Source organism: Rhinopithecus roxellana, chromosome 12 (assembly GCF_007565055.1).
Source record: "Rhinopithecus roxellana isolate Shanxi Qingling chromosome 12, ASM756505v1, whole genome shotgun sequence".
NCBI classification, from domain to species: domain Eukaryota; kingdom Metazoa; phylum Chordata; class Mammalia; order Primates; family Cercopithecidae; genus Rhinopithecus; species Rhinopithecus roxellana.
The window spans coordinates 26062109-26087788 of record NC_044560.1 but is presented as its reverse complement, the minus strand read 5'-3'; the positions used below and the strand labels follow the sequence as shown (position 1 = coordinate 26087788).

Genomic DNA, 25680 nt, shown 5'->3' with positions numbered 1-25680 from the left:
GGAGCTCATTGTGTTGTCCAGGCTGGTCTTGACCTCCTGGGCTCAAGCAGTCCTACCACCTTAGCGTCCTGAGTAGCTAGGACTGCACAGGCACGCCACCATGCCCGGCTCCAGTTATCTTTTAGACGGAACACTTGTTTGCCATCCTGTCTTCTTACTCTTCACCCTGATAATGCTAAAGATGAGACTCGGCTCTCGATGTCTGGTCACGCTGGGAACATGTTTTGTCTTCCCTCAGGTGGTCTGTTTTTCTGGGGGGCCACCAACACCTCCCGTGAATCTACCATGTACCCAAAAGCAGTGCAGGACCTCTGCGGCTGGAGAATCCGGAGCCTGGCTTGTGGGTAGGTGGCAGCACCTCCTGTGGGTATGACGTCTCTTCCTTTCTTGGGGGTGTCAGACACACCCATGGGGTGCCCTTCCCTGATGGGGCTCTGTTTCTGCTGCCTGTTGGGCTGTCCTCAGCAGGCCATGTGACACACTGAATCCTGGAGTCCGGGGGCCCATTCGCTGCTAGGACAGATGGCTGTTCCCTGTCTTGTGGGAAGAAAGTCATTTTGAAGGTTTCTGTTCAAAGAAATACACAGCAGAGCCTGATGTATTCCTACGTTGCAGGTTGAAAATTATACGTAGTCGGAAACATAGTAGGACTGGAGTTGCTCTGACACTGGGAAGACGACATTGTCTTGACAGCAGTGGTTCGTGGTTCATTTCAGGACTCCTGTTGAGTTAGCTAGCACTTCTTGCTGAAGAGCTGGATTCGTCAGCTGGCGGGTGTGGGTGGAACAGCATAAGGGGCGTGGCTTTAATCTGTCGAGGCCTCTAGCCCTGCCCAAATTACTATGCATGAAGGTTGCTCCCTCTGCAACAGGCTTTTACTCCGTCCTGATCTGGTCTCCTCTTCCCAAAGCAACCTCCCCTGAGAGAGCCCTAGGACCCAGGGCGGGGTGCACAGCAAGGTCCCTCGCCTTTGGCCCCTAGGCCTGTCTAAGGGCTTTGTCATTTTGTTGAAACATTGAGTGGCCTGCACAGAACAATCTTTAGAGTTCAGGAGAAGCCTGTTGGCCCTGTTGTTGTGTTTGCTACTTGGAATATGTACACCACCTGAAAAGCGGCAGCTCACACCCATGCCCTTGGAGCTGTAGCTGGGTGGGTCCAGGGCTGGGGCTGCTGGGCCTGTGGTGACAGCCTGCCTGTTTGCAGGAAGAGCAGCATCATTGTGGCCGCTGACGAGAGCACCATCAGCTGGGGCCCATCACCGACCTTTGGGGAACTGGTAAGCTGTCACCTGTGCGGGTCAGAGGAAGTGGAGCCAGTCAGGGTGGCTCTTGGCCTTTGGGTTCTCTCCACCTGTCTCCCAAAACACATAGAAGAAAGACATTTGGGATTCTCCTCCCCTTATTGTATTAAGGTCTGCAGCAAAATTGAGTCCCATGAGTTTTCAAGGACAATTCTGTGCTAGTCAGATAATTCTGAGTCATCTCTGCACATTTGTAAACTCTGAAAGTTGGGACTTTTCAGATCCAGTTTCCCCTTGCATTTTGTAAACCACAGTTGGGATATGGTAGGAAAGGGGCCTGTTTGTTCCCTCTCCCCTGGAGGCCTAAGTCAGTGGGAAACTCACAGTATTGGGTGATTTGGGGACATTCTTCATTTTTCCAAACTGAGTTTAAACCTGTGTTTTTGTTGTTAATACCAGTTACTTGAGCAATGAGGTTAGAACCCGTGGCCCTCAATTTCACACACGTGGCCTTCCTTAAACAAATGTCTTTCATTCTTAGGTCCTGGTGCTAGATGAGTCTTTTTTTTTTTTTTTTTTTTTTTTTTTGAGATGGAGTTTCTCTGTCACCCAGGAGTACAGTGGCACGATCTTGGCTCACTGCAACCTCTGCCTGCCAGGTTCAATGATTCTCAGTTCTCCTGCTTCAGCCTCCTGAGTAGCTGGGACTGCAAGCGTTTGCCACCACGCCTGGCTCATTTTTGTATTTTTGGTAGAGATGGGGTTTCACCATGTTGGCCAGGCTGGTCTCGAACTCCTGACCTTAGGTGATCCACTCGCCTCGACCTACCAAAGTGATGGGGTTACAGGCGTGAGCCACTACGCCCGGCCAAGGTGGGTCTTAGAGTTTTTGTTAGGAAGACTTGCTTGGCTGTGGAGTGCATCCTGATCTGCCTGCGCTAGTCACGGTTTGATTCTCCGCTTGATTAACTCTTAGTGGTCTTAGTTTTAGTCCCTCATTTCTTGTTAGAAATACAGTCTGCCTCCCTCTTCTGTAACCTCACGGTTGCAAGCTGATGTGGTTGTTGGAGAGGAGGGGGAAGGAAGGGCGGTCCTTGGTCCCTCGAGCTGTGGCAAGGATGGATGGTGAATGCACCTTTTTCTCGGGGTTCTGCACACCCTTGCAGTCTGGCTCAGACGCTCTGCTGGCCCGATTTGAAACATTGACAGGAGAGAGACAGAACCTGGCCCAGTTTCTACAGATTGTTCTTAGCGGAGGACGGATGTTTTCTGGGGCCTATCAGAAATAGACTTTGACCTTCTAAATATAAATTTTGAAACGAGGGGAGCAAGGGAGACTTTCTGGGGAGCTTCTCAAGGGTGAGAAGGTGGCCTGGCACCTTGGAGGGAACGTCTACTGTGTGGGAAGGCCGGGGTGGGGCCTGGCAGGAGATGAAACCAGGGACACGTGAGCAGGCCTGGGCTGGGGAGGGAGGGCAGGCCTGGGCTGGGGAGGGAGGGCAGGCCTGGGCTGGGGAGGGAGGGCAGGCCTGGGCTGCGGAGGGAGGGCAGGCCTGGGCTGGGGAGGGAGGGCAGGCCTGGGCTGGGGAGGGAGGGCAGGCCTGGGCTGGGGAGGGAGGGTAGGCCTGGGCTGGGGAGGGAGGCTCTGCCTCTCCTGCCCTGTGGGACCTTCTGTTTCAGCTGAGCCGGGGCCGTCAGCCTTTCATTTGCCCAGCTCCACACCTTTGCACAAGACTCCCCCTTAGCAATGCCAATTTGTCCAGTTCCTTCTACCTCTGGGAGGGAAGCTGGTTCCCTGGTGCCATTGCTAATAAATAGTCTCCCTGTCATGCTTAAGCCCTTTTGTTTTGTTTTGGGTGGTGATTATTCCACTCTCTGGACGGTAGAGGCATCAAGGGCATGTGGTCATCCGTGTTCTTGGTGACTTTGGTCCAGAGGGCTGCAGTTGCTGTTCTTCCTGCACTCGTGGTGTCATCTCCTGTCACCAGTGCCATACTCCCCAGAAGGGACTTGAGCGCACAGAAGTCCCACAGGCTAGAGTTGGGCACCTTGGTTTTCCCTAGGTTAAGCACTAGTCGCCTGCTGGCAGCAGCTTTCGTGGATAAACTTGGATGATTCCACCTGGCCCTTGTGTGCAAGGGTGGCCGGGCTTGGTCATGGGCCAATGGGCATCATCACTGGCTTCTGGTTAGTGGGGACTGGGAAACGTTGCCGTGATTCCCCAGTTGTGGACTGAGCCACACGGATTCCCGATTGCAAACATCTTGTTTGCTTCACCAGGGCTATGGGGACCACAAGCCCAAGTCTTCCACTGCAGCCCAGGAGGTGAAGACTCTGGATGGCATTTTCTCAGAGCAGGTAAGCGGGGGTGGCTGTGCCAGCTCGGGGACGTGTCCATATCCAGTGGTACGTCACTCCTCACGCTTTTGATCGCCGCAGTCTGTTTGGGTTGTCTTGTTTAACAACTCCTCAGCTGGCTTTCCTGGTGCCTCATGCTAAGGTTTGCTGAGGGGTAACAGTCATCTGCAGAAGAGAGTGCAGAGGGTCGCTGGCCAGGCTGGGTGGCTGTCCTCACCCTTGATGACAGGTGCCACCAACTGGCTGCAGCAGATCACTCTCGGGCGAGCACATCGCTCACGTCTGCATCACACCCAGGACTCAGATTCGCTGGGCTGGAGGCAGGTCCGCAGGTCCATGGAGCAGAGGCTGTGTGGCTGCAGGAGTCAGATGGCGGAGTGAGGCCCCTGTGGCTTAGCCAGGCTGCCAGCCCTGTCTGCCAAGACACAGAGAGGGGTCGTGCACCTCACTCAGGCAGGATCATGGGCCAGAGAGGAGAATGGAAGTGGAGCTGGAGCTATGTCCCCACCTGTCCCTGCTGACGAGAGGTGGCCCAGTGGGCTTCCTTCCAGCTGGGTCTCAGGGCAGCCTGGAAGGCTCTGATTGGCAGAGTGTTGGTGACAGTCACATGGAAACTAGCTGTCTTGGGCAGAGGGGCTTTTTGCGGTTTTCAAGGGCACCCCGTTTTTCTCCATGCTGACCCGCTTTGGCAGCCCAGTTTCCAGAGTCTCCTCAACGCGTTCATTAGTCCAGGCGCTGCAGGCACACCCAATGCTGATTTGTCCCCCAGGTCGCCATGGGCTACTCACACTCCTTGGTGATAGCAAGAGACGAAAGTGAGAATGAGAAAGAGAAGATCAAGAAACTGCCAGAATACAACCCCCGAACCCTCTGATTCTCCCGGAGACTCTCCGACTCCACACCTCTCGCGGCAGCTGTCATTTCCATGTGCACTGGGACGGGAAGTCAAACGAGGAATTTAAAAAGGCAAAAGTTGACCGAAGGTGCATTTTTGTTTAGACTCCCTGAGGTTCCGTTTTATAAATGATCCAACGTTAACTACCTTTTTTTCTGTATGCTTTCCAAAGTCCCTTTTCCCCTTCATGTCGAATTAAAACACTTGCTCATAGTTGACTTACCATTCCTACAAAAGAGGCAGAAACTTTGAGCAATCTAGGTTTTTTTTTTTTAAGTTTTTTCTTTCTTCCTCTCCTGAATACACTCCCCAAAACACCCCTTTCCAGTTATAATTAGCATCGTGATCCAAGCGGATGCTACATGGAAGAGGAATCGCCATTTACTCGGAAAAAATGTCCCTTACAGGAACCGGCAGCAGCTAGGCAAAGTCGCTGGCCCGCCTCCATCCCAAATCACGCTCGCATGCTTCGGAAGCATCCGGGTCACTGCTTTTTCTTGCAGATCGGCCTAGGCCGGTGTTGATTCTGTTTCTCTCCTTGGCTGCCTGTACGCCCACAGCCTTCTGGCTGCGACATTAGAGAATCGGCCGTGTCCCCCCTGGTGGGGGACTGGGGATCTGTGTTTAGCCATTTATATCTACTTTAGCTGTTAAAGAAGTCCAAATGAAAATCAGGTGATTGTGGAACCATGGGGACTTGCGGGTGGGGCAGAGGTGGGAACATTTGTATCAGTTGAGTTAGCTTCGTGGCTCCCTGTGGAGCCAGGGCTGAGCCTTGTCACGTGCACTCGCCAATTAGAGATTGATCAGCCAGCAGTCAAGTGCATTCTCCAGTCCTTGCAAGAAGGATCAGCCCTTTCTGTACCAGCCTCGATCGCCTTGTGCTTTGGTCTCCTTTTCTCCCCCGCCTGGATCCTGCCTCACGCGGGCCATCCTGTCGCTGAGACTCGGGGGGCCGTTCTGCTGACCCAGCTCCCTTTAGTCACGTTTGCTTGGCTCTGGTACCAAATAGTTGGGATTACCGAAGAGTCCCCTTCCTCGCGTGTCAGCACGGATGCTGTGACTGCCACCTGCGTCCCTGTCAAGTGCCCGTGCCCGAGCTCGCTGCTGTGTGCACTGCGCTGAGTGAGTTATGAGGTGCCTTTCCCGGAACCCTCCTCTCGCCTGGACCCAAGAGAGGCGACAGCTGCGGCTGGGGCTCTTGGTTTCCAGAGGGTCTGGACTGGTTTGGGTGCTTTAAAATAGATATTTAGTTCAGTGGTGCTTATGGGGGAGATGCGACTAGAACTTAAGTGTGAGACTTGGGTGGATGGGAAAGTTAAATATTGGTCTCTTCAAGTTTTTTTTTTTTTTTTTCTCTCTTTTGCTATTGTTACCACTTGTCACCGTCTCCATGTTAAAATGCCAAAAATGATCTAGTTGTTGCTTTTTTCCCTATTTTCCACCCTAGTCGCTCCTTACCGTGACTCCTGCCCTTGGAGGGCATGTAGCAGTGTCTGTCCCGCCAGTCCCAAGGCCCTGTGGGAGGAGACTGGCCTGCATCTCTCTAAGACTTAGTCTGACGCCATGCGCATCTCTTGTTCTGTGTTCAATCAGTAGTCCAGGGGAGAAGCTTCTGCCACTTCAGAGCTTTGCTAAACTAACCTAATTTGTCCAGATCACCCCAGAACCACCATCTCTGACTCAAGCTTCCATGCGACAGCCTGATCCGTTTCCCTGGACAGGTCTCTTTCCTGGAACGCAGCCCAGGCACCTGTGCTCCTGGCACCTTTGAGGTCTCTCCTTTGAGTCGTGGCCACCGAGAGGGTTGAGAACGCAGCACCCGAGGTCCCAGCCTTTGCAGGAGCCGCCCTGGGCGGAGCTGGACTTAGATCTTCGGTGGCCTCATATAAAGCCGGCAGCCAGCCTCTTCTAGAACCCTAGCCCAGGGACTGGAGCAGGAAAGGACCTTCGAAGCGAAGACTGCCTTGTCCCGCACTTCTTGCGGCTTCGATGGAAAAATGGGCTTCCTAATGGGTTAAATCCTTTAAAATAAGGAGTTGGGGGGGAAGGGTGTCGTGCACTCCTAGAGAAAGGTACACAGTTGCCCGGCTGGGAACGTGCTTGGCGCTGACCCTGCGGGCATCTGACTGGTCTTCCAGCTCAGGAAAAAGAATTTGAAAGAGGCTTAGCGTGAAGGGGAATCAAAGAGGAGGTTGTGATTTGGTTGAAGGTGCCTGGTTTAGTGCTGTAATTGTCTTATTATTTTTTTTTATATATATATTTCTTGGAGTAAACATTTTAAATAAACGACATCATTGTCTACTGTCCTGGCTTTTTTGCGTTCCTTTTTCGGTTGGAATGGAGCTCTGTTTTTCTTAACTCCTTGTATGTGTACCTCCTAAGCCCTGGCACCCACAGCAGGTGGTGTCAGGAGACACGTGGCCCCAGGGGAGCTTCCAGGTTTAAACCACACTGGTTAAAGTGAGTGGATCCCCCAACTCCACCCAAAATGCTAGGGGAGAGGGACCATGTCAGTTCCTCAGTTGTCCAATTCAGAAGAGGAGTTCTTCCCATTTTCACGGGGGCTTTGAGAGGGAAAAATAAGTCATGGGAGGCATCCAGAACAGTGACTGCATGTGCACCCAGTCCCCAGACTTCAGCAGGGGGTCCTGTGGTCAGGCCCCAGCCGTGGCTTCAGGCCAGGGCTGCTCCTTGCAGGCAGTGTGGCCAACTGCCCACCAGAGGGCACCAGGAGGCTGGTCGTCGCTTCTCCCAGGCTGGCAGGCATTCATTCGCCTTTACGCTGCTGCTGAGTCTATCAGACAGACTCCTAGACAAGACCCTTGCACAGGGCACTGGCTCCCTGCAGTCACAGAGATACCTGGGATCCCTGGAACCTCAAGTGCTGGCCGCCCTGTGTTTACTGGCTGAATAGTGTCCAGACCAGCCCCTCCTGGCAGGCATTGGCCCAGTTTGGGAGAGGAGGAAACCGTCTCCCATGGCCTATTAGCTGCAGAAGCAGCATGTGCACTGTTGCAGGACAGTCCAAATGTAAAACACAGTGTTTTCCCCATCTCCCACTTTGGCAGTTTGGAGCTTCCCATCAGATGCTTCTGCCCTGGAAGAGCCCCTGTGGGCAGGGAAGCCACTGCTGGGGGCAGCGTCCCGGCTGACACAGTGGCTGTCATGTATTGGGCACGTGCTGCAAATTGAGTGTTGTGTGTCTCGCCCCTGACTCCTGCAGTCTTGTTTATTGTTTTTTTTTTGAGACAGAGTTTTGCTCTTTGGCCCAGGCTGGAGTACGGTGGCGTAATCTCGGCTCACTGCAACCTCCGCCTCCTGGGTTCAAGTGATTCTTCTGCCTCAGCCTCCTGAGTAGCTGGGATTACGGGTGCCCACCACACTCCTGGCTAATTTTTGTATTTTTAGTAGAGACGGGGTTTCACCATGTTGGCCAGGCTGGTCTCGACCTCCTGACCTCATGATCCTCCCACCTTGGCCTCCCAAACTGCTGGGATTACAGGCGTGAGCCACTGTGCCTGGCCTTGTATTTTTGAGGCAGAGCCTTGCTCTGTCGCCCAGGCTAGAGTGCAGTGGTGTGATCTCTGCTCACTGCAACTTCTGCCTCCTGGGTTCAAGCAATTCTCCTGCCTGTGGCTGGAGGATGGGAGAAGCCTCCTGAAGTCAGGGGCAGAGAAGGCAGGCTCCCCACAGGCGGCTCTGGAGTTTGTTTTTTAAGATGTCCCCCAGGCCAGAGTGCAGTGTCACAGTCTTGGCTCCCCGCAACCTCCCCCTCCTGGGTTCAAGTAATTCTCCTGCTTCAGCCTTGTGATTAGCTAGGATTACAGGCGCACACTACCACACCCGGCTAATTTTTTTAGTAAAGGTGGGGTTTTGCCATGTTGACCAGACTGGTCTCGAACTCTTGAACTCAGGTGATTCCCCCCCACCTCAGCCTCCCGAAGTGCTAGGATTACAGGCGTGAGCCACCGCGCCTGGCCTTTGGCTCTGGAGTTTTCTCACCTGCAAAGCTGCTGCCTCCTGCTGCTGTCCTGCCCCGTCAAGCCAGCAGCCTTGCTGGCCAATGTCCTCCACTCAGAGGCTCCTTAGGCTCCCGGGGAACAGCGGAAAGGGCTGGAAGGATGGCGAATGGGGAAGGGGACTTGCCTCTTCCTACCCAGTCCTGCTTTGCCCCAGCCCCACATTGAAGGGTGGGGACCTGCGGGAGGGTCACGTGGGATGGCCACGCTGGAGGGTCTCAGCATCCAGCTTAGCTGGTGTTAACACCAGACGGTAGCAGTGGAGCCCACTTTCCAGACTGGGAGGACTCAGCAGGCAGGGATGCAGGGAGGGGAGAAGGGGAGACAGGAAGAGCCCCTTAAACACTTTGGAAGGGAAATGGGGGTCGCCTCCTTCTAAGAGCATTCCGGGCACTGAAGCAGCCTGGAGGGGAGAGGACTCCGTGCCTTTAAAGAACGAAAAGATGGCCTGTTGCAGGTTAGGAGGCACATGGGAGGGCTGGAATCTCCAAAACCCTTGGCTGCCCTCACACTGGGTCCCCAGCACTGCCCCCCACCCCGCCACCACCCGCCTCTCCTGGCGTTTCCTGTGATTTTTTTTGTTTTGTTTTTTGAGACGAAGTCTCACTTTGTTGGTCAGGCTGGAGTGCAGTGGCATGATCTTGGAGCCTCCGCCTCCTGGGTTCAAGTGATTCTCCCAACTCAGCCTTTCAAGTAGCTGGGATTACAGGTGCATGCCACAACGCCCTACTAAATTTTGCGTTTTTAGTAGAGACGGAGTTTCCCCCATGTTGGTTGCTGGCCAGGCTGACCTTGAACTCCTGGCCTCAACTGAGCCATCTGCCTCAGCCTCCCAAAGTGCTGGGATTACAGGCGTGAGCCACCACGCCTGGCCCTCTGTCTGCTATGCAGGCAATGGAGGCTTTTGTACTTCTACAGAGATGTATTCCCCCAGCCTTCAGCAATGAGAGGTGCCACGTGTCTTTCTAGGGCTTTATGTAAATAACTCCAGTCTTCAGAACAACCTTGAGATAGGCACAACTCTTACCCACTTGTGCTGGTGAGGAAACAAGCACAGAGCCCACTTAGCTTGTTTTCTCACCTTTGACCAGTACAGGGAGCATTTCCTCTCCTTCCCTACAGCAGTAGTGCAAGCATGGTGCCAAATGACCACCGACCTTTGCAAGGGGATACAGTGGGGAGGATGGGGACTGGGGCCTTTTGGAGCACATCTTTGTCTAGAGGGTGTAGCCAGTGAATCTTCAGCCTCGGGCCCGGTGTGGTCAGTTCTAAAGACTTGGCAGCAGGAGCCGGAAATCCAGACTTTGAGTAAATTGTCAGTGCCTAACCTAGAAACGTTTATAACATTGTGCAAGCCAAGTATACCCAGCTGTCTGCTGCAGGTGTCTGCTAACAGCCAGGGCTGGGAGGGCACCTCCTCAGGTGCCATCAGGGCGGTGCTGCCTGGGAGGTAAAAGGAGAGAAGTGTGTCAAGCTGCCAAGATCTCCTGCGGGACCCTTAGGCAGGCAGGGTGGGAAGGGCCCGGGGCTGACCTGAAAAGCCCTGGGTGAGGGTCTAGTTAGGGGTCAGAGGATGGACAAATTCATCCACCCTAAGGCAGCCCTTGGCAGAGGCGGGTGAGTTCCCTGGGAAAAGCTCGTGGGAGTGGAAGAGTGGACATTTTGTCCCCCTTCTGGCCCTAGGGCTTCCCTCTTCCCCTTTTCCCTAGAGATGGAGCCCCATCTCTAGATGGACCACCCTTGGGAGCCAGAGTCCCCTATTTCTTTTGGCTTTTCTAGACTATCTGAAAATGCAGATGAGCTCATCCACCCCTCCCCCATATTTAAGATTCATTTGAAGGCCTGGTCTGGTTTCAGTCCCAGGCTGGTATAGGGGTCAGAGCCATGAATACAAGACATCTCTAGTATAGTCCACAGACTGCACCACCATGGACAGGCTAACGAGATGTCATAAGATGTCCTGGGGTAGCTGGCACAGCAGGTTGCAGCTCCTGGATAAAGACCCACGTCTGATCCAGTGAACAGCCCTGCTGCCCCAACCCTGGCTTCTGCCTCTTGGCTGCCTTGCTTCCTTAGAATGACCCTCCTCCACTGCCCCAGCAGCTGGCAGAGGCTGGCTAGGTCCTGCCTGCTGCCCACAGCCCCGGGTGCTGGGACTGGGGCTAGTTCGAGGCCCAGCTCTGCCTTCAACTCCCTGTGGGACATGGACACAGGGCTCCCTTCTCAGGTCCTACCCTGAGGGTTAGAGTGTCCTAGAGGAGCCATCACCCAGGAGGAGCAGGGCGGGAGCCATAGCGCCTGTTAAAGCTTATCAGCATCCCTGTGCCATTAACACAGGAATGGTCAGATGGGAATACGCGGCTTTGGGCCTTGGGAAGGGGCACTTCAGGCTGAGGGTCACCCAGGTCCACCCCTGCTGTGTCTTCTGAGGCCATACCTACAGACCCAAGGAGACCACAGCTTCCACTTGCTGCCACCGGGCATGGCACCACCCCCACCCCGGGCCTGCCCTCAACCTTCCTCCAGCCTGGGCCCTGGACTCGAGACCCAGCTTGTCCCAGTTGCTTAAACCAGAGCAGCATTTGGATAATCTAAGTCCATCTGAATAAGTCTAACCACTTCCTGCCATAGACATAATTTAGAGATGAGGGGAAGGACAGCAACTCATGTAGCCAAGTCTCTTTCCCCCCACACAAGAAGGCCAGCACGGCCATAGGCATCTCAGCTCAGCCTTGTCCTCAGCTGGCACACATCCCCTCCCCAAACGAGGTGGTCACTGCCAAGATGCATTCATGCCTACCAGCACTTTATTGGCTATTTAGTAAATGCCATTTGGCTGAACACTTTTCCATCTTTTCCCCACAGGGGTTCAAGCTGGCAGCATTTGCCATCCTACTGGGTCTGAGGGTCAGGGTGGATAGGGAAGAAAGGGTTGTGTTGCCTGGACTCTCCAGCCTCTACTGGGCAAGGATTCGTGCTGCTGCATGGTGACAGTGGGCCATCCATGCTGGGGCAGAGCTGGCAGCTCCAGGGCCCAGGTCTAAGGTACCATCTTCCACCACTTGAAGGCAAAGGGCACCCGGCGGACGTTGGCACAGGCACAGATGTCTCCGACCTCCGTCAGGTAACAGTCAAAGTCATTGATGAAGGTGCACTTGAAACCCAGGGGCTCCAGCAAGCGGCAAATCTTTTCCTCCAGGCAGCAGGTCCCTTTGATTTGGGGCCCAAAAGGCTTGGGGATCCCCAGGTTCTTGCCCATCACAATCATCCGCAGCTGTCAGAAAGAAAGGGTGAGGCCTGGACAGGGATCAGAGGCCTGAAAGCCAGCCCTCCACCTGCCTTCTCTGTGGTCAGGCCAGACCAGGCGTAGCAGGCAGGCAGCCGCCTCCTCCAGGTCAGTGAAACCCAGCTCGCTTCTGCTTAGCTTTCCAAAGGCTGTTTCTCAATAGCAAGACAAAATCCTGCCTGGCCAAGGACTGGGATTGTCAACTTCTCCAGTTTCTATGTTTTGATTATTCTGGCCTCTTATGGTCTGGATGCAACACACGGCTGCTGCCTCCACTGGAACCCTCTCCCCACCCCCACTTTGTCAGTTGACTGCTATACATCCTTCATATCTCAACTCCTTCTCAAAGCATCTTCTTGCCACTACTCACCCCTACCGGACCACACTGAGCTGATCAAGTTAGAAGACACCCATGGCATGCAGAGCCTGTGTCCCTAGGACCCAGGGAAGAGGTTAGCAAGTGTTTAGAGAATTGGGGCACTCAAATGCCTCCGTTCATTTTAAATACCTATATAAATGGGTCACTTGTTACATGAGAAAGTTCAGATGTGAGCCACAGTTGGCATAGGCTTGGTGAAGCCAGGACCTCTTGTACTCACAACCCCACTCTTGATTATGACTTCTGGTTTAGAATAAGTAGGAACAGAATTTTTAAAAACAAAAATAAACAGTTTTGCTCTTGTTGCCCAGGCTAGAGTGCAGTGGCATGGTCTCGGCTCACTGCAGCCTCTGCTGAAGGTTCAAGCGATTCTCCTGCCTCAGCCTCCTGAGTAGCTGGGATTACAGGCGTGCGCCACCATACCTGGCTAATTTTGTATTTTTAGTAGAGGGGGAGTTTCTCCATGTTAGTCAGGCTGGTCTCGAACTCCTGACCTCAGGTGATCCTCCCACCTGGGCCTCCCAAAGTGCTGGGATTACAGGTGTGAGCCACCACACCCGGCCCCGGAATTTTTTTTTTTGGGTTTGGTTTATCAGACAAGGTCTATGGTTTGTTGCCCAGGTTGGAGCGCAGTGGCTCATTGCAGCCTCCACCTCCTGGGCTCAAGAAATTGTCCTGCCTCAGCCTCCTGAGTGGCTGAGACTACAGGCATGGGTCACCCTACCCAGCTTTTTTTTTTTTTTTGGTTGGGGGGGGCGGGGGGGAGTGGAGATAGTCTTGCTCTGTTGCCCACCCAGGCTGGAGTCCAGTGGTGCAATCTCAGCTCACTGCAACCTCCACCTCCTGGATTCAAGGGATCTTCCTGCCTCAGCCTCTGATTAGCTGGGATTATGGGCATGCACCACCGCACCCAGCTAGTGTTTTGTATTTTTACTAGAGATGGGGTTTCAACCATGTCGGTCAGGCTGGTCTTGAACTCCAGACTTCAAAAGTGATCTGCCCTCCTTAGCCTCCCAAAGTGCTGAGATTACAGGCATAAGCTACTGCACCCTGGCCCCAGCTAATTTTTTTTTTTTTTTTTTTTTTTTTTTTTTTTTTTTTTTTTTGAGACGGAGTCTTGCTCTGTCACCCAGGCTGGAGTGCAGTGGCGCGATCTCGGCTCACTGCAAACTCCGCCTCCTGGGTTCACGCCATTCTCCTGCCTCAGCCTCCTGAGTAGCTGGGACTACAGGCGTCCGCCACCGCGCCCGGCTAATATTTTTTTGTATTTTAGTAGAGACGGGGTTTCACCGTGTTAGCCAGGGTGGTCTTGATCTCCTGACCTCATGATCCACCCATCTCGGCCTCCCAAAGTGCTGGGATTACAGGCATGAGCCACCGCGCCCGGCCTTTTTTTTTTTTTTTTTTTTAAAGATGCAGGGTCTTACTATGTTGCCCTAGCTGGTCTCCAACTCCTGAGTTCAAGTGATCTTCCCACCTTAGCATCCCAGTGTGCTGGAGCTACAGGTGAGCCACCACGACCAGCCAGGCTGAACAGAATATTATTTTTGAGACAGAGTTTTGTTCTTGTTGCCCAGGCTGGAGTGCAATGGCGTGATTTAGGTTCACTGCAACTTCCACCTCCCGGGTTCAAGCAATTCTCCTGTCTCAGTCTCCCAAGTAGCTGGGATTACAGGCATGTGCCACCACATCCAGCTAATTTTGTATTTTTAGTAGAGACAGGGTTTCTCCTTGTTGGTTAGGCTGATCTCAAACTCCCGACCTCAGGTGATCCACCTGCCTCAGCCTCCCAAAGTGTTGGGATTACAGGCGTGAGCCACCGCGCCCGGCCTAGAACGTTATTTAAAGTGCTGATGTACCTCCATGTATCGGACACGGCTGCTCTGGACCCTGGGGATAGTGGACAGGAAGACCTACCCTGAGGCAGCTTGCCCAAGGCCTCACTGCTGGCGGATGCACGGCAGCCTCAGCTCTGAGTTACATAGCACCCCATCTGAAGTGGGCCTCACAGGTTCATCCTTTTAGACTAGGGGTGCAGCTCACGGAGGCTCCTAAAGCTCCTGGCCCATAGTAACTGCCTGGGGAACCCTCCGAGCCTTCAGGCCCAGTGCACCTGCTCTCTGGGAGGCGTGTCCCTAACCGAGATGGGGAGGAAGGGGTCTCCTGCACATTTCCTCATAAGTACCGTTATCTGCTGTCCCTCCCTCATCTCTGCAGTCCAGCACAGTGAGGCAGCAGCCAGTGTTGCTTGGATGGACCCTCTCCCACCCAGGGATGCCCAGTCGTCCCTCACCAGGTCAGGGAAGTATGGCCTCGCGAAGGGCCTCTTGGGCTGCTGGTCAGAGGGGATGTTAGTCAGCTTCTCCAAGCAGAACAGCTGAGGAATCTCGATGATGTCCTGTTCCACCAGGCCCAGCTCTGTCTTCAGGATGTCACGGTTCAAGTGAATGCACTTCTGTGGGGTGGGAGGGGCCAGGAGAGCTCATCAGGAATTAAAACCAGTTTCCTTCCATACTGAAGGTAGGCCATGGCCTGACACCACTGCCATCCCCATCACTCACTGTGTGCCAGGAGCCTCACACATCATACCAATCTTCCTAAGTGGGCAGTTCCCTTTTCACCTGGGGAAGTGGGGGGGCTCAGGAAAGGCCTAGTCTTTAGTCCAGGATCCCACAGCTAGACAGCGTCGGGCACTTCCCAACCCAGACCAGCTAAGCCCAATACCCAAGCATCTCCCTAGGTCTTGAAATAGGCTTCAGACACCCAGCACACCTGTCTCCCTAGGTCTTGAAATAAGCTTCAGACACAACCCAACACACCCTAAGCTGTCGCCAGGGGCTGGGAGATGCTGTCTCAGCCCCATGCTTGGCTGGCACCCACCCTGCTATGCCAGAAGGGCTGTTCTTGCAAAACAGGGCATCCATGCACTGTGCATGACATAGAACATTCCTTAGGAACATTTCTGGGAATGGTAAGGACCCAGTGAGCAAAGCAGTTTTGCTGACCATGCAACCTCAGCCGAGAAATTACCCTTCTCTGGGCCTAAGCTTCTTGTAGAAGTTGGGAAGACTCTGCTTCTCACAGCCAATGATTCACTTCTAAGATCTCTGAAGGTTGGTGACCCTGAACACCATTCTCAGGACCGCTGTGACAGGCCACTTCATCCAGAAAGCATTGAGTAGGCCCTTGTTTGAGTCTGATACTCAACTTCTCAGAAGTGAGGAGCTGGCCTCTTCAAGGAGGCTGCTGAGCTATGTCATTTTCCAGCAAATGGACCCTAGGCAGCTTGAGTAGCATAATGAGCAACACAGGAACTTGGGAGTTCAGACTCAACCCCCCACGATTGTCTTGGGCTAGTGGTTTTACTCTGCCTCACTCTCCTCATATGTAAGAGGTGTTTTACTTTATAGGGCTATCTGCAGGGTTTGTAGTGAGGTGTCTTGCACAAGGCTGGGGCCATCGTTGGTTCTCAGCTAGGAACCTGGATAAATCAGGGCTTTCCCAGCTTGGGGGAAAAGACCCAGCTGCATAGTCTTGGCAAAGAAACTCCCTGACAGTATCTTCAAGCAGTATCTGTCAACTGTTCTGACATGCCATGGTGCTCCTCCCTGTCCCTGTGCCACCCTGGGTCCTCAGCCATCTGACACCACAGAAAGCTGTTACCACTTCCAGCCCTCTTTCCAAGCATAAAGGTACATCATGCTGTGTTTGGCTCCAGAGACCTAACTCCTTACTCCTCTAGTCTCCCTACACTGGCATATATATGGCAAGCTCTAGCCCCAGACCTGGGCCTGTATCAAGACCTGGAAAGAAAGGGTGGCAGGCAGCTGCGCCCATAACCCTTCACCCCTCAGGAGGGGTGGGTGGGAACCTTCCTGCAGGACCTTCGGCACCAGCCCTTTCTTGGGGACGGCCTCCCCTCGCGCTGGCCCTACCTCCACGTATTCATTCTGCTTCTTCAGGCTTTCATCAGCCAGAAGTTGGTCGATGGTTTTGGCTTCCCTTCCTGTAGGAAGAAGCAGTCAGGGAATGGCAGCACTGCCCAGAGCTGGACACACTCAGGTAAGGCCCAGCCACCCGGGTGTGTTCCTGAGCCAGTGACCATGGCGAGAGGAGAGGACTGGCCTATCTCCAGGGACCACCCCCTCAGGTCCAATATCTTCCTTCTGGGGACTGACCAGGGTCTACACCAGAAAGTCCAGGCAGGACTTACTGCCACTGGCCACTCTGTCCCCAGCATGAGGGAATAGCCTGTGCCAGGCTGAGGGATACAGCCTGGAGCTTGTTAGGATGACTTCGGCCCCTACTCCCCTTATGCCGATACAACCTGGCACCTTCTGCCTGTGGCCTTCATCAGGTTACATTACTTTTATTCCTCAATGGCCTCATCTTTGGGACAGGAATGCCCAATTCATTTGCCAACTCTGAGGTGACAGTCTTTGTCATGTGGTTCATGTTCAGCAGATGTCACCTTCCATGGTGCTTCTATGACCAGGAGTTCCTGGGCCCCACCCCAAAGGCTGAGTATCCAAGGAGGTTTGGAGCAGGGTGGAAATCCTGTATTTCTAAGAAGCTCCCAGGTGCACTGGGCCCTCAGATCACACTTTGGGTATTGAGGGTCTAGAAAAACCTAATACCCCCAAAGCCCCTTTCTGGGTTCATACAGCCTTTATTATTTTTTGAGACGGAGTCTTGCTCTGTGGCCCAGGCTGAAGTGCAATGGCATGATCTCAGCTCACTGGAACTTTCACCTCCCAGGTCAAAGCAATTCCCCTGCCTCAGCCTCCCGAATAACTGAGATTACAGGCATGCACCACCATGCCCTGTTAATTTTCACATTTTTAGTAGAGACAGGCTTTCATCATGTTGGCCAGGCTGATCTGGAACTTCTGGCCTCAGGTAATCTGCCCGCCTTGGCCTCCCAAAGTGCTGTGGTTATAGGTGTGAGCCACCATGCCCAGCCCACTCCCACAGCTTTTAGATCAGAAGTACAATGGCACCAGCCACACCACCTCTGCTTGTCCACCTGTGTGTTTCCTTAATGTAACCAGGAGACCCACAAAGTCCCAATCCCTAAGTACTTAATCCAACGTGTCCTGAGTAAATCCAGGCACTAGCATTGTTAATACCCGTTTTCCCCCCACTTGGGACCACCTAAGTGAGTCCCCTTCAAATACATCCTAAAAGCCTCTAGGCCATCCCGGAACATCTGGTCTACTTGTGTTGTTGTAGTACCACTAGAGTAGCCCAGAAACACGACATTCTAATACAATTCCAACACCTTTTGTGCTTCCCTGGCATCCTTTCTGCCAAGCATGACAGAATGGCTATGTAGAAAGGGCCCCCGGGAAAAGGAGGAGGACCCCAGTTCTGTTCTGTGGAAAGGGAGTTCCGTTACCATTAGACAAGAGCTGATCTGCTCTAAGCTCGTCAAACAGAAGAGCATCGCCATAGCCTTCCTTCTGTTTCTCTCGGAACAGTTTATAGCAGGCACTGGGACTGGCCAGGAGCAGCTGGAAGCCCTGGGAAACAGAACTTGGGTCAGAAGCCAGCTTTCTCCGCTGGACATGATGGCTTATACCTGTAATCCCAGCACTCTGGAGGCTGAGGCAGGCAGATCACCTGAGGTCAGGAGTTCGAGACCAGCCTGGCCAACATGGTGAAATCCCATCTCTACTAAAAATACAAGAGTTAGCCAGGTGTGGTGGCATGTGCCTGTAATCCCAGCTACTCAGGAGGCTGAGGCACGAGAATCACTTTAACCTGGGGCGGAGGTTGCAGTGAGTGGAGATGGTGCCACTGCACTCCAGCCTGGGTGACACAGCGAGACTCAAAAAAACAAAAAAAAAAAAACAAGAAAAAGCCAGCTTTTTCTCCAGAATCTTCTAAGAGTCCCCAACAGAAGGCATGGGGACATGGTCAGATGTCCCTTCTGTAGACCCCAATACAGACCTTTTTGCCCTCATTCTTGTCATCTGTGGGGATGAAGCACATGAACTCATCCACGTGGCCCGACATTAGCCAATCCGAGTAGAGCTCCACTGGCGCTTGGACCTGCTGGGCATAGAGGAAGTCTCGGAGGGTCTTACTCATGGCCCGGCCCTCTGTGCTAGAAGGAAGATGGAAAGAACAGCTTTTGAGCCAGTGTGTCCCAGACTGGTCACCTGTCACTTGGTGTCATGCTGCCTCCAGGGAGCTGGCCTCTGCGACTGTTGTGTGATAGAGGCCGGTCCATAGCGGATGAATTGGTTATGAATCCCTTACACTGACCCCACTCAGAACAGAGCCTAGTGTTCTAGACAGGCAAGCCCGGACACAAGTATCATTTTAGATTTACGGCCACCAAGAAATCCAGCCACATATCTCTTGGAAATGACATCCTGGTGGACCTAATTCCACTTGTTTCAGTTTAAACCCTGGAATCAAAGAATAAACAGTTTATTCTAATCTTTAGTCTCCACATGAATCAAAAGCTCAAATGTCCTTCTAAGAAGTGTTCTACAGTGCGTGACTGGCCGAGGTGCTACAGGAAGCAGGCGGGGCCAGGGGAACGACCATGGTCCCTTCTTTTCATCTGAAGGTGTCTGGCCCGGTGGCTCACCTGGGGTAAAAGCTGCTGCCAATGAGGACTCTGCCCAGGGGGTACTCTTTCTCTTGGACCTTGACAGGTGGGGACACCATCAGGTTCCCAATGGAATCCATGCTGGCCACTTTATGGTCCTCAGTGTCCTGGATCATGTAGCCAATACCAGGGCTCTGGGGAGAGACCCAGTGGGGAAGGGGTGTTAGTAGGGGATGGCTTTGGGCCCCAGTGTTATCCCTAAATCCAGGCTCTACAGGTAGACTTCCACATCCCCTCCCCCCCAGAGGCCACCTGGGTCCTCTCCCTCACTTGGTGCCTCATCATTTCTAGGCAGGCCCCAGGCCTGAGAGATTGGACTGAGCTCAGATTAGCCAAACCAAGTTCCACACCAATGAGTACTTCATGGGGAACTCATCAAGATCGGTGGCCTGAGGCGTGTCGAGGATCAAGGATGTTGTCTTGTGGGGAGCCTGGGTGTAGCAGAAGGCCATTTCATCCTGGAATGGAGAGGAAGACAGATCGTTTGCCAGTCACACATCTCCCTGGGCCCCATTTAGGGAAAAGGTACGGTAAGAACCCCCTTCCTTCCTGCCAACTCGTGCTCAACCCTCAACACCCAGCTCAGATATTGCCCTTTCTTGAAGGCTGTCTGATCCCTCTCCCCCCTACTCTTCAGGTTTAAGACTTGAACATCCATGGCCAGGCATAGTGGCTCATGCCTGTAATCCCAGCACTTTGGGAGGCCAAGGTGGGTGGATCACTTGAGCCTAGGAATTCAAGACCAGCCTGGGCAACATGGTGAGACCCTCATCTACTTAAAAAAAAAAAAAAAAAAAAAAAAAAAAAAAAAAAAAAAAACCAAAAAAAGAAAAATAAAACAACAACAGAAAAAAACCCCAAAAAGTTAGCCAGGCATGGTGGCTCATGCCTGTAATCCCGGCTACTCAGGAGGAGGTAGAGGCTGCAGTGGAGCTGAGATCGTGCCACTGCACTCTAACTTGGGCGACAGAGACTTGAGCATCCAGATTCTTCCTTTCTTCTTCTATAAAGAATCCATTAACAAGCCTTACTGGCTTACATTCTGAGTCAACTCTGCACTGGTGCCACTCAGGAAACCACCGTGTCTCCACCCTACGCCCACTGCAACGCCTTCCAGTTTTCCTTCTATTCTTGCCCACTCTTAAGATTTGTTCCCTGTATCTTAGCCAGAGGGGTCTTTTGAAAACCTAAACTGTAACCTTTCATTCCTGATTCATGCTTTTTGAGTGTCTCTTGTTTGCCTTTAGCTGAAAAGGTACCTTAACCAGGTGGTAACGCTGCCTCTCACCTTTGTTCACTGTGATTGGCTGCACCAGCCCTCTTCAAGACCTCCAATCACACCCCCACTTTTTTGTTTTTGGAGACAGTCTGTCAACCAGGCTGGAGTGCCAGTGGTGTGATCTGGGCATACTGCAAACTCCACCTCCTGGGTTCAAGCGATTCTCCTGCCTCAGCAACCCGAGTGAGTGCGACCACAGGCGCGCGCCACCACGTTCGGCTGATTTTTGTATTTTTAGTAGAGACAGTATTTTGCCATGTTTTCCATGCTGTTTTTAAACTCCTGACCTCAAGTGATCTGCCTGCCTCAGCCTCCCAAAGTGTTGGGATTACAGGCGTGAGCCACCGCACCCGGCCAGGGACTCCTACTTTTAATCCTGGCCACTTCTACCCCAATCTCTGCATGGCCAGCTCCTTGTTTCCTTAAGTTTCATTTGTAGATTTTCCCGACTATTCTTGAACTGCCTCATTTGGTCTAATGACTCACGGTATCATCTCATTCTCTAACTTTCATAGCACTTAAAAGTTCTATCCTTGCTAACATGGGACAGCATATGTTCCAATTTATCTCTGGTGCTCAGGATAGTGAGCCTAGCACGTGACGATCACTCATCTGCAGAGGACAGAGCTCTAGAACTGAAGGCTGACTGGGGCTTTAGATTTGGTGCTGTGCCAGAGTCAGGCGGGACCCCAGGGCAGTGGCCCAGCTCTCACAGCCTTAGCCAAAGGCGTCAGAGCCTTCTGGGGCCTGGGGGTTAGGGTTCTGTGGTCTTGAACACATGTCCATTCTGGAGTGGGAAGGAGGTTAGACTCAACTCTATTCCTTAGTGGACATGACTCAGGCAAATCCTCATCTGAGCCTCCACTGAAGTCCTACGAACAGGGCCACCTCTGTCAAGGCTTCTGTCTTTAAGGTTAGCCAGAAGTCTGAAGTTCCTCTTAGGTGGCAAATACTGAGTCTCCTCACCCCTCCCTCCCCCACAGGGGGTTTCCCAGGTGGGGTGTTACCTGGAGCCACCTGCCCAGGCGGTTGGGGTCCTCATAGACAGATGCCACCTGGCTGTTGCTCTTCTCACTCAGCTCCGTCACTGTGTCCACAAAACCCTGCAGCTGCAGCTCTCTGCCGTGGGAGAGAAGCCAGTTCTGGGAAGACTTTCACAGCTCCCTTACTGTAAAGTTATGGCCTCCCTGTGCCAGCAGAGGGAGAACACCTCCTTCTCACCAGGAGGTTACATCCCTGCCCGTGAGGTCAACAGAGCAGCCATCCCCTGACCTCAGCACAAGCCAGAAGCTCAGAGCCCATCTTGTCCAATGCCACTCAGCTTTGCCCAGAGCCAGGTTGGGTAGTGCCAGTGGCAGCCCCTTCCCTGGTAGCCAAGGCCTGCTCTGTTTATAACCTTCGGTCAGATTCTGCACATACCCTTCCTTTTTTGAGACAGTCTCGTTCTGTCACCCAGGCTGCAGTGCAGTGGCTGACTCACTCCTGACTCACTGCAACCTCTGCCTCCTGGATTCAAGCGAATCTCCTGCCTCAGCACCTCCTCTCCGCTGCCCAGTAGCTGGGACTATAGGCCCCCGCCACCATGCCTGGCTAATTTTTATATTTCTAGTAAAGATGGGGTTTCACCACGTTGGCCAGGCTGGTCTCAAACTCCTGACCTCAGGTGATCCACCCACCTCGGCGTCCCAAAGTCCTGAGATTATAGGTGTGAGTCACTGTGCCCAGCCTGCAAGTACCCTTCTATCCCAGGGAATTTGGGGACTCCCCCGGTCTCTCCTGCCTCAGCCTATCCAAAGGTATTAGCTGACTCTCTACCCAAGGGGGCTATATTTTTGTCCTGAGAAGCCATGAAGCTGGGTACCCCACCCTTGAGATGGCCAAGAAAGTTGTCATTTTTGTATGTGTGGCATGGGGTGGGTCTTGAGCCCTGGGATCTTCAAGGCATTGTGCACAGCATCAGGCTCACAGATCTACTGTGGACATCCCTTCCTTGAAGGGAAACAGCAGTGAGTGAGGCTGATGTTAAGACCACTCATCTGGCCGTGTGTGGTGGCTCACACCTGTAGTCCTACCAGTTTGGGAGGCCGAGGCGGGCAGATCACCTGAGATTGGGAGTTTGAGACCAGCCTGGCCAACATGGTGAAACCCCATCTCTACTAGAAATACAGAAATTAGCTGGGTGTGGTGGCACGTGCCTGTAATCCCATAGCTACTTGGGAGGCTGAGGCAGGAGAATTGCTGGAACCCGGGAGGCGGAGGCTGTAGTGAGTCAAGATCATACCACTGCACTCCAGTCTGGGCAACAGAGCAAGACTATCTCAAAAATAAAAAATAAAGCCGGGCGCAGTGGCTCAAGCCTGTAATCCCAGCACTTTGGGAGGCCGAGACGGGCGGATCACAAGGTCAGGAGATCGAGACCATCCTGGCTAACCCGGTGAAACCCCGTCTCTACTAAAAAATACAAACAAACAAACAAACAAAAAAACTAGCCGGGCGAGGTGGCGGGCGCCTATAGTCGCAGCTACTCGGGAGGCTGAGGCAGGAGAATGGCATGAACTCGAAAGGCGGAGCTTGCAGTGAGCTGAGATCCGGCCACTGCACTCCAGTTTGGGTGACAGAGCGAGACTGTCTCAAAAAATAAATAAATAAATAAATAAAAACAAAAAAACAAAACACTTATCTGAAACGAATGGGTCCTCAAAAGTTGGAGGTCAGCAAGGCCCTAGTATTGGGAAATACCAAAATTGGGACTCTAGTCCAGCTTCAGGTCCAAAGCTCATGTTGCTACTAATAGAATACAGCAATGTAACTGCTGGCATAGCACATTCATAGTATCTATGCTACTGCTCCAAAGAACCTATTTCTTGGGTCTATGCAAAGCCACAGGGAGCTACCAGCCTGACAAGGTCTAGACCAGTCTGAGTCTTATTGGCGGAAGGGAGTGTAGACCCAGGCTTGCAGGTCATATGCAGCTCTCCTGGGTCAAACCATGACTGAATACCACACTGTATGGAAGACTTAGGTTTCCTTGAACAAGTAGATACCCTCTGTGAATGAGAAACCCCTGTCTTCAAATACTCGAGATACCAAATCTCTCTGCTTTATGTCTTTTGTATCTGCCATCAGAATTCCATCAGACCTTCTGAGATTTTACCTTCTCATCCTGAAACCTGGTATTCCTCTGAGGACCACACTCCCCAGCAGCCCTGCCCTGGAAGAGCTGTCTGGCTTCTACACCCACTGAGCCTGGAAGAGGGGTAGAAGTTTTTTTTTCTTTTTTTTGAGATGGAATCTTACTCTGTCACCCAAGCTGGAGTATGGGGGTATAATCTCGGCTCACTGCAACCTCCACCTTCTGGGTTCAAGAGATTCTCCTGCCTCAGCCTTCCGAGCAGCTGGGATTACTGGGGTGTACCACCATGCCTGGCTAATTGTTTTTGTACTTTTAGTAGAGATGGGGTTTTACCATATTGGCCAGGCTGGTCTTGAACTCTTGACCTCAGGTGATCTGCCTGCCTCAGCTTCCCAAAGTGCTGGGATTACAGGCATGAACCACCATACCTGACAATTTTTATTTTTATGAGTTTTGCTCTTGTTTCCCAGGCTGCAGTGCAGTGGGGCTATTTCAGCTCACTGCAACCTCTGCCTCCTGGGTTCAAGGGATTCTCCTGCCTCAGCCTCACTGAATGGCTGGGATTACAGGCATGTACCACATCTGGCTAATTTTTCTATTTTTAAGTGGAGACTGGGTTTCACCATGTTGGCCAGGCTGGTCTCGAACTTCTGACCCTCAGGTGATCCTCCTGCCTCAGCCTCCCAAAGTGCTGAGATTATAGGTGTGAGCCACCACACTGGCTACCTTTTCCTATTAGTGTTTCCCATCCCTGCTAGAGTGTTCCATCAACATTATCCTTTATCTACTTTAAAAAACAAAAAAAAGACAGCCTTCACATAAGGAATTTGCAATAAAGGGCAACGCGGTGGAAGTAATCTAGAGGTGGCTGGTGTGGAACAAGTGGGGCGGGGATATCTTGCCTGCAGACCAATCCCCACTCTAATGGCTGCTCTTGCCACCCTAGCTTGAGCCATGCTGTGTCTAGACTGGTCTCCTGCCTTTTATTTGTACCTGACTTTCCACGTGGCCAGAGTGATCATGCAGACAGAACCCTTGGCTTCCCACCATTCTACCTTCAGGATCCTTTCTCCTTAGGCATGTGGCTACATGGCTAGAGACTGTATCTGGATTCCCTGAAGCCGGACGTGGCCCTGTGCGTGTTCAGGCTTTTGGCACGTGAGGTGGTTCAGGAGACTTCCAGACCACTAGCAGCAAAAATAGGTTGCAGCGCCCAAATCTTGGCTCTTTCTCCCTCCTAGGGCCCAGGCCTAGACCGAGGATGTGTGTACCCAGCCTCCATAGAGGCGGCAGCCACCCCAGGGGAAAGTATAACAAGACTGAAAGGAATCAGGGCCTGTAAGTGGCAGTGGGTGAGCAGTACCATCTTCCTGCAGGTATCCAGGTGACAAAGCTTTCACCACTGTATTTAGAATACGTATGACCCCAGATACCTCATCCTAACACTCAGGGCCCACAGGTCTCCGACTCCTTTCACCCATCCCTACACCTTCCCTTCCTGGGCTCACACCTGTTCTCTGGCTCCATAGGAGTCTCATCATCCCTGGGACAGGTTCTCATCCTGACCTCTCCCTTCTTCACCCTGCTTTAGAGCACTTGGTACCGTTTAAAACCATGCCGTTTGACCCTAACATAACTGGGGGACTGTCTCATTCACTGTTCCATGCCCAGCTTTGGGAATATTCAGGCATGTATTGGACTGTCTTGGGGCAGGTCCAGACAGCTCAGACAGAAGTGTTTCAACTCTCCTGGTGAGAGGTCCTAATCCCACCCCACCCCACCCTCATACAGAAAGAGGGTGCCAGTTATGAGAACCACCTGGCACAGTCAGCCTGAGGGTCTCTCACCTGCACAGGTAAACCTCCAGAGGCACCTGAGTGCAGGGAATGAAGACGCAGGGAGCCACCCGGAACACCACTGTGTCTTTGTACAGCAGAGTCTCTGGAATTGACTGCAACAAGACGAGGTCCTGTTAGCAACCTGCTTCCACATTTACTCCCTCCCCTCTAACCCTCAGGGTTCTGGCCATTCAGCCTGGCCCCCAGCTGGGCCCCAGCTGCCTTCTGCAGCTCTCCCCCAGCAAAGCTCGAGCTCTGCCCAACTGTGGGAGATGCCTTTCCCCCACCGGAGCATCCTAGTCCAAGGACCCATCTATTGTGGGGACATACCGGGTCTTGAGACTCCTCCACCAGGGACGCAGAGTAGGAGATGAGGCCCGAGAATTCGGCGGATGGGAACGCTATAGCTTCAACGTAGAAGGTCTCTTTCAAGTGGTTCCCAAGGAGGGCCAAGGTATAGGCGTGCTGGCCAGGCCCCAGCACCAACTCAAAGGTACTGGAGTTGTCTTCTAGGAGAGAAAGAAGGGATGGACCACCCACTGAAGTAACTTGGTGCCAGTCACATTTGATGGTCAAGGTACCAGCTTATTCCTCGTATCAGAGGCAAGGCTCTGAGTTCCAGGAGGGC

At 52.8% G+C, this 25680-nt stretch overlaps 2 protein-coding genes across 4 annotated transcripts in view; one reads left to right on the top strand and one right to left on the bottom strand.

The window, feature by feature from the left end:
* The window catches only part of RCC2 (regulator of chromosome condensation 2), a 33001-nt gene extending 26198 nt beyond the window's left edge, over window positions 1-6803 (top strand). For 2 of the 3 annotated variants that reach the window (XM_030942707.1, XM_030942708.1), the window contains 4 exons: window positions 239-344; window positions 1204-1276; window positions 3521-3598; window positions 4368-6802. In XM_030942707.1, the coding sequence (XP_030798567.1) occupies window positions 239-344; window positions 1204-1276; window positions 3521-3598; window positions 4368-4472 (362 nt within the window). In that variant the 3' untranslated portion in view covers window positions 4473-6802. Of the gene's footprint in view, window positions 1-238; window positions 345-1203; window positions 1277-3520; window positions 3599-4367 lie in introns of all 3 variants that reach the window. The other variant, XR_004060447.1, reaches the window with a different exon arrangement.
* Window positions 6804-11301: 4498 nt separating this feature from the next.
* PADI6 (peptidyl arginine deiminase 6) overlaps window positions 11302-25680 on the bottom strand; it is a 31455-nt gene continuing 17076 nt past the window's right edge. The window contains exons 7-16 of the mRNA XM_010373031.1: window positions 25383-25561; window positions 25062-25165; window positions 21089-21200; window positions 19153-19260; window positions 18782-18936; window positions 18133-18289; window positions 17579-17702; window positions 16116-16186; window positions 14474-14635; window positions 11302-11789 (exon numbers count right to left, since the gene is read on the bottom strand). Of these exons, the coding sequence (XP_010371333.1) occupies window positions 11556-11789; window positions 14474-14635; window positions 16116-16186; window positions 17579-17702; window positions 18133-18289; window positions 18782-18936; window positions 19153-19260; window positions 21089-21200; window positions 25062-25165; window positions 25383-25561 (1406 nt within the window). The 3' untranslated portion in view covers window positions 11302-11555. The remainder of the gene's footprint in view (window positions 11790-14473; window positions 14636-16115; window positions 16187-17578; window positions 17703-18132; window positions 18290-18781; window positions 18937-19152; window positions 19261-21088; window positions 21201-25061; window positions 25166-25382; window positions 25562-25680) is intronic.